The 11,953-nt window shown below is 46.5% G+C and overlaps 1 protein-coding gene across 1 annotated transcript in view; it reads right to left on the reverse strand.

Annotated features, from left to right (window-relative positions):
• COMMD2 (COMM domain containing 2) overlaps positions 1-9,932 on the reverse strand; it is a 48,313-nt gene extending 38,381 nt beyond the window's left edge. The window contains exon 1 of the mRNA XM_073625924.1: positions 9,747-9,932. Within this exon, the coding sequence (XP_073482025.1) occupies positions 9,747-9,813 (67 nt within the window). The 5' untranslated portion in view covers positions 9,814-9,932. The remainder of the gene's footprint in view (positions 1-9,746) is intronic.
• Positions 9,933-11,953: the final 2,021 nt, after the last annotated feature.

Below are 11,953 nucleotides of genomic sequence, written 5' to 3' on the forward strand. Positions count from 1 at the left end.
CACCGCTCCAAAGATGCCGCTTGCAGGACTTTTTATTAACATCCTGCCAGCGCATCGCCTCAGTGTGAAAGCACTCGGGATATCACACCGAGACTGCAGGGGAGCCGTTTTACAGGCGCTATTTTTAGCCCAAAAGCGCCTGAAAAACACCCCAGTGTGAAAGGGGTCTAACTGTTAGATTTTATGAGATGAAGGGGGAAAAAAAAAAAAAAAAAAAATCGGCATCACATATCGGCCATCTGCCACCGCGATTTCTAAATATCGGCATCGGCCAGAGAAAAACCCATATCGGTCGACCTCTATTCCCAATCCCCAATTGTCTGTCTACCTCCTCCAACAGTAGTCATAACTCCCACCTTCTCACCCCAATTTCCCTGATTCCACAAGTCAGCCCCCCTCTTTCATGTGCCCTCTCGAATGCCAGCTCAGTCTTCAACAAACTAGCTTCTGTCAATTACCTTTTCCTCTCCAAATCCCTTAATCTATTTGTTATTACCAAAACCTGGCTCCAGGAATTCAACACTACCTCTCCAGCTGCCCTGTCCCACAGTGGCCTCCTCTGGACTCACTCCACCAGACCCAGTGGATGAAAAGGAGGTGGCGTCAGACTTCTTTCCCCACACCTTCCTCTCTTTCCCTCTGCTCTTTCAAAGTGCACTGCATTCGTCTTTTCTCTCCAGCTTGTCTGAGGGTCACAGTCATTTATCGGCCTCCTGGACCAATGTCACGCTTTCTGGATGACTTCTCTGCATAGCTACCCTACTTTCTCTCCTCTGAAGTACCTGTCATCATCTTAGGTGACTTTAACATTCCAATCAATGTTAATACTGCAACCACTTCTCAACTACTCAACCTAACCTCCTCATTTAACCTTACACAATGGACACAAACCACCACTCACTCCAACGGCAATACTCTCAACCTTGTATTCTCCCATTGCTGTACTCCCTGCAACCTCTCTAACACCCCCTTTCCTCTCTCTGATCACAACCTTATCCGTTTCACACTCTTCTTGTCTCCTACCACCCATGCTGCCAACCCACGAACCACTACCCGCAGAAACCTTTGCAACCTCAACCCTTCCCTTCTTCACTCTGCTACTGATGGCCTTTATGACAAAATCGCACCCCTGTCCTGCCCAGACCTAACCACTTCCATCTACAACAACACGCTGCCATCCTCCCTAGACGTACTTGCTCCTCTTTCTACACGCAGAACCAGGCCCCATCTGCCACAACCCTGGCAAACAGAGGGCACCAGAAGTCTCAAGAGACGCAGCTCTGCTCTTGAGCGAGCATGGCATAAATCTAAATCCCTGCAAGACTTTACCCTCTACAAATCTGCTCTTCTCAAATACAACTCCTGCCCCCACGCTGCTAAACAAACCTACCACAACACTCTCATCAAAACTCTCTCATCCAAACCTGGTCAACTCTTTTCTACCCTTTATTCTTTACTTCACCCCCCACTGCCCCCACCCACCAACTTGCTTACCGCTCAACAGATTGCCAACCATTTCAAAAGCAAAATCGACACAATTCGCAATGAGATATCCAGCATTCAACTTCCTCCCCTACCCAACACATCATTTCCAACACTACAATCCATACTCTCCTCCTTCTGCCCAGTTACCACTGATGAAGTTGATAAACCCCTCTCCATTGCCCATCTCACCACCTGTCCCCTGTCCCCTGTCCCCTCACAATTACTGCAACCACCTTCCCACTGTACCTGAAACTCCCTAACCCACATCTTCAACCTCTCCCACTCCTCTGGTCCCTTTCCTTCCCCGCTCAAACATGCACTGGTTACCCCCATACTTAAAAAACCCCATCTGTTTGAATAACTTAAGACTCATCTCCCTGCTCCCATTTGCCTCCAAGCTCATCGAACGCCTTGTCCATGACCGAATGAGTCACTACCTCACAGACAACAACCTTCTCGACCCCCTAGAGTCCGGCTTCTGTCCACAACATTCCACTGAAACTGCCCTACTAAAACTCACGAATGACCATTACTCCATACGCATAGACCTCTCTGCTGCCTTTGACACAATTGACTGCATGCTCCTCCTCAGCAAACTACACTCCCTTGGCCTCTGTGATTCTGCTTTATCCTGGTTCTCCTCCTACCTATCTCAGCGCACTTTCAGTGTCACATACAACTTCATCTCCTCCGCTCCTCTTCCTCTCACTGTTGGGGTACCCCAAGGCTCCGTCCTTGAGCCCTCCTATTCTCGCTCTATACCTCTTCCCTGGGCCAGTTGATAGCCTCCCATGGCTTCCAATACCACCTCTACGCCGATGAGACCCAGATCTATCGCTCCACTCCTCAACTCACCCCCTCACGGGTCTCAAACTTACTGAATGACATAACAGTATGGATGTCACACCACTTTCTCAAACTTTCTAAAACTGAGCTTGTAATATTTCCTCCTTCCCGGTCCCCCCCCCCCATAACTTTAGCATCAAGATCAACAGCACAACCATTGGTCCCTCCACACATGCCAGGGTGCTGGGTGTAATCCTTGACTCTGACCTCTCCTTCAGCCTCCACATCCAATTACTGGCTAAATCCTGCTGCCTTAACCTTCGCAACATCTCCAGAATTTGACCCTTCCTAATGACACCACAAAGCAACTTATTCATCCCTTTATTTTTTCCCGCCTTGACTACTGCTACTCTCTCCTTAATGGCCTACCCTTATGCAGGCTACCCCCCCTTCAGTCTATTATGAATGCTGCTAGACTAATACACCTCACTAATCGAACCATGACTGCTGCTCCTCTCTGCCAATCCCTTCACTGGCTTCCCCTACCCCACCGTATAAAATTCAAAATGCTAGAGCCAAGACCATCCACATCACCAACCTCATCTGCAGATATCGTCCTAAATTACGACCCCTCCTCCACTCCCAGGACCTCCTGCTCTCTAGCTCCCTTGTTACCTCCTCTCATGCTTGCCTTCAGGACTTCTCCAGAGCGTCTCCCATCCTCTGGAACTCCCTGCCCCAGTATGTCTGATCAGCCCCTAACCTGTCCACCTTTAGGATATCCCGGAAAACTCACTAATTCAGGGAAGCCTATCCCACACCCACCTAACAACTGTCCACGAGCCACCCCACCCCCCATCAAATCATTCCCCGCATTTATTACCATTTGTACCACCACCACCTCCCTTTAGAAAATAAGCTCTATGAGCAGGGCCCTTCTGTACTGAACTTTACTGTAATTGTGCTGTCCCCCCTCCACATTGTAAAGCGCTGCGTAAACTGTTGGCGCTATATAAATTGCGTATAATAATATCCACTGACACCAATACTGGGGGTATTATTGTATCCACTGACACCAATACTGGAGGTATTATTGTATCCACTGACACCAATACTGGAGGTATTATTGTATCCACTGACACCAATACTGGAGGTATTATTGTATCCACTGACACCAATACTGGAGGTATTATTGTATCCACTGACACCAATACTGGAGGTATTATTGTATCCACTGACACCAATACTGGAGGTATTATTGTATCCACTGACACCAATACTGGAGGTAATATTGTATCCACTGACACCAATACTGGAGGTATTATTGTATCCACTGACACCAATACTGGGGGTATTATTGTATCCACTGACACCAATACTGGGGGTATTATTGTATCCACTGACACCAATACTGGGGGTATTATTGTATCCACTGACACCAATACTGGGGGTATTATTGTATCCACTGACACCAATACTGGGGGTATTATTGTATCCACTGACACCAATACTGGAGGTATTATTGTATCCACTGACACCAATACTGGGGGTAGTATTGTATCCACTGACACCAATACTGGGGGTAGTATTGTATCCACTGACACCAATACTGGAGGTATTATTGTATCCACTGACACCAATACTGGAGGTATTATTGTATCCACTGACACCAATACTGGGGGTATTATTGTATCCACTGACACCAATACTGGGGGTATTATTGTATCCACTGACACCAATACTGGGGGTATTATTGTATCCACTGACACCAATACTGGAGGTATTATTGTATCCACTGACACCAATACTGGGGGTAGTATTGTATCCACTGACACCAATACTGGGGGTAGTATTGTATCCACTGACACCAATACTGGGGGTAGTATTGTATCCACTGACACCAATACTGGGGGTAGTATTGTATCCACTGACACCAATACTGGGGGTAGTATTGTATCCACTGACACCAATACTGGGGGTAGTATTGTATCCACTGACACCAATACTGGAGGTATTATTGTATCCACTGACACCAATACTGGAGGTATTATTGTATCCACTGACACCAATACTGGAGGTATTATTGTATCCACTGACACCAATACTGGAGGTATTATTGTATCCACTGACACCAATACTGGAGGTATTATTGTATCCACTGACACCAATACTGGAGGTATTATTGTATCCACTGACACCAATACTGGGGGTATTATTGTATCCACTGACACCAATACTGGGGGTAGTATTGTATCCACTGACACCAATACTGGGGGTAGTATTGTATCCACTGACACCAATACTGGGGGTAGTATTGTATCCACTGACACCAATACTGGGGGTATTATTGTATCCACTGACACCAATACTGGAGGTATTATTGTATCCACTGACACCAATACTGGGGGTAGTATTGTATCCACTGACACCAATACTGGGGGTAGTATTGTATCCACTGACACCAATACTGGGGGTAGTATTGTATCCACTGACACCAATACTGGGGGTAGTATTGTATCCACTGACACCAATACTGGGGGTAGTATTGTATCCACTGACACCAATACTGGGGGTAGTATTGTATCCACTGACACCAATACTGGGGGTAGTATTGTATCCACTGACACCAATACTGGGGGTAGTATTGTATCCACTGACACCAATACTGGGGGTAGTATTGTATCCACTGACACCAATACTGGTGGTAGTATTGTATCCACTGACACCAATACTGGGGGTAGTATTGTATCCACTGACACCAATACTGGGGGTAGTATTGTATCCACTGACACCAATACTGGGGGTAGTATTGTATCCACTGACACCAATACTGGGGGTAGTATTGTATCCACTGACACCAATACTGGGGGTAGTATTGTATCCACTGACACCAATACTGGGGGTAGTATTGTATCCACTGACACCAATACTGGGGGTAGTATTGTATCCACTGACACCAATACTGGGGGTAGTATTGTATCCACTGACACCAATACTGGGGGTAGTATTGTATCCACTGACACCAATACTGGGGGTAGTATTGTATCCACTGACACCAATACTGGGGGTAGTATTGTATCCACTGACACCAATACTGGGGGTAGTATTGTATCCACTGACACCAATACTGGGGGTAGTATTGTATCCACTGACACCAATACTGGGGGTAGTATTGTATCCACTGACACCAATACTGGGGGTAGTATTGTATCCACTGACACCAATACTGGGGGTAGTATTGTATCCACTGACACCAATACTGGGGGTATTATTGTATCCACTGACACCAATACTGGGGGTATTATTGTATCCACTGACACCAATACTGGGGGTAGTATTGTATCCACTGACACCAATACTGGAGGTATTATTGTATCCACTGACACCAATACTGGGGGTAGTATTGTATCCACTGACACCAATACTGGGGGTAGTATTGTATCCACTGACACCAATACTGGGGGTAGTATTTTATCCACTGACACCAATACTGGGGGTAGTATTTTATCCACTGACACCAATACTGGGGGTATTATTGTATCCACTGACACCAATACTGGGGGTAGTATTGTATCCACTGACACCAATACTGGGGGTAGTATTTTATCCACTGACACCAATACTGGGGGTAGTATTTTATCCACTGACACCAATACTGGGGGTATTATTGTATCCACTGACACCAATACTGGGGGTAGTATTGTATCCACTGACACCAATACTGGGGGTAGTATTTTATCCACTGACACCAATACTGGGGGTAGTATTTTATCCACTGACACCAATACTGGGGGTAGTATTGTATCCACTGACACCAATACTGGGGGTAGTATTGTATCCACTGACACCAATACTGGGGGTAGTATTGTATCCACTGACACCAATACTGGGGGTATTATTGTATCCACTGACACCAATACTGGGGGTATTATTGTATCCACTGACACCAATACTGGGGGTAGTATTGTATCCACTGACACCAATACTGGAGGTATTATTGTATCCACTGACACCAATACTGGGGGTAGTATTGTATCCACTGACACCAATACTGGGGGTATTATTGTATCCACTGACACCAATACTGGGGGTAGTATTGTATCCACTGACACCAATACTGGGGGTAGTATTGTATCCACTGACACCAATACTGGAGGTATTATTGTATCCACTGACACCAATACTGGGGGTAGTATTTTATCCACTGACACCAATACTGGGGGTAGTATTGTATCCACTGACACCAATACTGAGGGTAGTATTGTATCCACTGACACCAATACTGAGGGTAGTATTGTATCCACTGACACCAATACTGGGGGTAGTATTGTATCCACTGACACCAATACTGGGGGTAGTATTTTATCCACTGACACCAATACTGGGGGTAGTATTGTATCCACTGACACCAATACTGGGGGTAGTATTGTATCCACTGACACCAATACTGGGGGTAGTATTGTATCCACTGACACCAATACTGGGGGTAGTATTGTATCCACTGACACCAATACTGGGGGTAGTATTGTATCCACTGACACCAATACTGGAGGTATTATTGTATCCACTGACACCAATACTGGAGGTATTATTGTATCCACTGACACCAATACTGGAGGTATTATTGTATCCACTGACACCAATACTGGAGGTATTATTGTATCCACTGACACCAATACTGGAGGTATTATTGTATCCACTGACACCAATACTGGAGGTATTATTGTATCCACTGACACCAATACTGGGGGTATTATTGTATCCACTGACACCAATACTGGGGGTAGTATTGTATCCACTGACACCAATACTGGGGGTAGTATTGTATCCACTGACACCAATACTGGGGGTAGTATTGTATCCACTGACACCAATACTGGGGGTATTATTGTATCCACTGACACCAATACTGGAGGTATTATTGTATCCACTGACACCAATACTGGGGGTAGTATTGTATCCACTGACACCAATACTGGGGGTAGTATTGTATCCACTGACACCAATACTGGGGGTAGTATTGTATCCACTGACACCAATACTGGGGGTAGTATTGTATCCACTGACACCAATACTGGGGGTAGTATTGTATCCACTGACACCAATACTGGGGGTAGTATTGTATCCACTGACACCAATACTGGGGGTAGTATTGTATCCACTGACACCAATACTGGGGGTAGTATTGTATCCACTGACACCAATACTGGGGGTAGTATTGTATCCACTGACACCAATACTGGTGGTAGTATTGTATCCACTGACACCAATACTGGGGGTAGTATTGTATCCACTGACACCAATACTGGGGGTAGTATTGTATCCACTGACACCAATACTGGGGGTAGTATTGTATCCACTGACACCAATACTGGGGGTAGTATTGTATCCACTGACACCAATACTGGGGGTAGTATTGTATCCACTGACACCAATACTGGGGGTAGTATTGTATCCACTGACACCAATACTGGGGGTAGTATTGTATCCACTGACACCAATACTGGGGGTAGTATTGTATCCACTGACACCAATACTGGGGGTAGTATTGTATCCACTGACACCAATACTGGGGGTAGTATTGTATCCACTGACACCAATACTGGGGGTAGTATTGTATCCACTGACACCAATACTGGGGGTAGTATTGTATCCACTGACACCAATACTGGGGGTAGTATTGTATCCACTGACACCAATACTGGGGGTAGTATTGTATCCACTGACACCAATACTGGGGGTAGTATTGTATCCACTGACACCAATACTGGGGGTAGTATTGTATCCACTGACACCAATACTGGGGGTATTATTGTATCCACTGACACCAATACTGGGGGTATTATTGTATCCACTGACACCAATACTGGGGGTAGTATTGTATCCACTGACACCAATACTGGAGGTATTATTGTATCCACTGACACCAATACTGGGGGTAGTATTGTATCCACTGACACCAATACTGGGGGTAGTATTGTATCCACTGACACCAATACTGGGGGTAGTATTTTATCCACTGACACCAATACTGGGGGTAGTATTTTATCCACTGACACCAATACTGGGGGTATTATTGTATCCACTGACACCAATACTGGGGGTAGTATTGTATCCACTGACACCAATACTGGGGGTAGTATTTTATCCACTGACACCAATACTGGGGGTAGTATTTTATCCACTGACACCAATACTGGGGGTATTATTGTATCCACTGACACCAATACTGGGGGTAGTATTGTATCCACTGACACCAATACTGGGGGTAGTATTTTATCCACTGACACCAATACTGGGGGTAGTATTTTATCCACTGACACCAATACTGGGGGTAGTATTGTATCCACTGACACCAATACTGGGGGTAGTATTGTATCCACTGACACCAATACTGGGGGTAGTATTGTATCCACTGACACCAATACTGGGGGTATTATTGTATCCACTGACACCAATACTGGGGGTATTATTGTATCCACTGACACCAATACTGGGGGTAGTATTGTATCCACTGACACCAATACTGGAGGTATTATTGTATCCACTGACACCAATACTGGGGGTAGTATTGTATCCACTGACACCAATACTGGGGGTATTATTGTATCCACTGACACCAATACTGGGGGTAGTATTGTATCCACTGACACCAATACTGGGGGTAGTATTGTATCCACTGACACCAATACTGGGGGTAGTATTGTATCCACTGACACCAATACTGGAGGTATTATTGTATCCACTGACACCAATACTGGGGGTAGTATTTTATCCACTGACACCAATACTGGGGGTAGTATTGTATCCACTGACACCAATACTGAGGGTAGTATTGTATCCACTGACACCAATACTGAGGGTAGTATTGTATCCACTGACACCAATACTGGGGGTAGTATTGTATCCACTGACACCAATACTGGGGGTAGTATTTTATCCACTGACACCAATACTGGGGGTAGTATTGTATCCACTGACACCAATACTGGGGGTAGTATTGTATCCACTGACACCAATACTGGGGGTAGTATTGTATCCACTGACACCAATACTGGGGGTAGTATTGTATCCACTGACACCAATACTGGGGGTATTATTGTATCCACTGACACCAATACTGGGGGTATTATTGTATCCACTGACACCAATACTGAGGGTAGTATTGTATCCACTGACACCAATACTGGGGGTATTATTGTATCCACTGACACCAATACTGGGGGTAGTATTGTATCCACTGACACCAATACTGGGGGTAGTATTGTATCCACTGACACCAATACTGGGGGTATTATTGTATCCACTGACACCAATACTGGGGGTATTATTGTATCCACTGACACCAATACTGCTTACACTGTGTTTGTCTTCTCGATGCCCTCCTGAATATATGTGGATATTAGGAGATGAGAGTACATTGGGCACAGCTCCCCTCCCCCCCGAGTAAACCCAGCACCTGTCACATGACTCACCCGCACTCTCCACCTGTGTGAGGATCCGCAGGTGTTCGCGGTGCTCGTCACTCAGAACCAGCAGCATGATATCCAAGCCCAACTCACACTACTTAGATATAGAGTCCGCTACAGGTATCACATGACTTGTGTGATGTGTGCGCTGCGGTGGACACTCCGGCTGGAAACAGTTCCCACAATGAATGATTCCGTGTACACTTCATTCCTATTAGCCGTGACAGCATCGCCTTCTAGTGGTAGAGTTGTGCAGTGCACAGAAATGGATCTGCTCTCTCTTCTTTGATAGACGTGTAGGACATAGACAGAGCTCCAGAGCCCCCTAGAGGGAAAGGGAGAAACAACAATGGACATCAATCAGTCAGCAGATACATGTTTAAAGCCCAACTCTGCAAAACTTTAAAATGACACCTTGTAGGAGGCTTCCCCTGTACTGCGATAGTTCATTTCTTGTTTAGGTCTAGTGACACAAAAACAAAGATTTACTTACCTGATCCTTAACGATGTTAGATCTGTGTCGTCTCCCCCATTTTCTAGTGGTCTAAAGTCCTGATGTCATCCAGACTGATGGAGGGTCCAAAACCCTGCATTGGATGTGATGATACTGAGGGACAGGCCGAGGGACAGTCCACCAGCGGAGCATAGGGGATCGCTATCTGTCAGAGGAGTGGAGGATCAGGTAAGTCTTTGCAGTGTGGGTGGATGCAGACCCCCCACCAAAGGGTGATTTTTAGGTTTTCCAGAGTTGGTCTTTAAATCCAAATTTCAGGTATGACAATTGTTACATATAGTAGTTACGTAGGTCCAGCTTGGAGTTTCTCTTTAGGTTGTGTTTACACTATTGGGAATTGGATGATGGTTTCCCCGCATCCAATTCACATGACAGGAGATTGTGACGGGCTCTCTATGGAGCTGGTTCACATCTCTGGGGTGGAGGGCACTGGAAAAGGGTCCTGTGTGTCTTTGGATTGGTTTTAGGTCCTAATTCGGACCTGAAATGTTGACGCACCGGATCCCCTGCTGTGAGCCGCACATAGTGTGAGCCCAGGATTTCAGAAGTGACATTTCATTCTTCTTTTCATTCACTCACAGACTAGAAGTTGGTTCCACACAACAAACCCAAATTCTAGGTTTGGTCATTTTTACATACTTACATTGGTCCAGTTTAAACCAATATAAGTATGGCACATTCACTCACAAGGTAAACCAAATAAATGGGATCGCAGGCAGCATGGCCCAGACATAAAGAAAACAAACAGTTTATTGATAAAATAACTTTATTTGGACAACATTTGGCCACGGCCTTTATTACTGGTTTATAACAAATAGGGTTAAACATAACTGTTATCAAGAGAGTCCCGCAGCAAAAAGGTGAAACACTGGGCGCAGGGACGGCATGACAGTGCTGGACAGCACAGATGCCGCTTTAAGAGAGAGTTCCCCTTTTAAGAATAGGGGAGGGGCTGGTCAGAAAAGTACAGGGAATGTGATCAGGAGGAGGGAAGTGACGTCAGTCTGTGAGCGGTGGAGGAAGAGATTGTTCACAGCACCTCACCGCTCTTCAATTCCCCCTTAGAGTATCTGTGATGGCAGCGATGGAGGGATTTATAGCACAGCTGAGAGCGGCGGTGGCCGCTCAGGGTGTGGACTGGCTTCAGCAGCAGCTAGCTGCAATAACGGACAGCGGAACGGCGGTGAGCGGGGGGGGGGACCGGCTACACCTCGTGCGCGGCGGTCCCGGCCCCCACAGAGGTTCAGCCCTGAATCAGGCCCTGGAACGTCTCGTGCAGAGCGGAGGCAGGATACTACAGGTGAACCCCAGACCCACAGCACCCAAGGGACACCAGTGAGCGGAACAAGCCTAGGGAGGGGGCTGAACAATCGCAGAGGCAGAGGGACAGTGGGTAGGGGGCCTGGCAGAACAAGAGGCTCTTCCCCCCCCCCTGCCCGTCGGAGATGCATGGAACGAGTGGATGGGTCTGCAGGGGAGGTGCGGAGAGGCCAAGTCACACGAGAGAAGGCCTCAACATCCCGGGAGATGGTGCAGACGGCAGGTACAACCAGTAGTGCAGCGCAGTCCAGGAGCGGGTTGGAGAGGCAAACGAGGTCCAACGGGAGGGAAAGAAGCAAGAGCCACGTGACACACACCACACAGAGAGATAGACGCAGGAGCCCGTCACGAGAGGCGGCAGGCAGGTCTGGCCGTAATT

Source organism: Aquarana catesbeiana, linkage group LG04 (assembly GCF_042186555.1).
Source record: "Aquarana catesbeiana isolate 2022-GZ linkage group LG04, ASM4218655v1, whole genome shotgun sequence".
In the NCBI taxonomy this organism is placed as follows: Eukaryota; Metazoa; Chordata; class Amphibia; order Anura; family Ranidae; genus Aquarana; species Aquarana catesbeiana.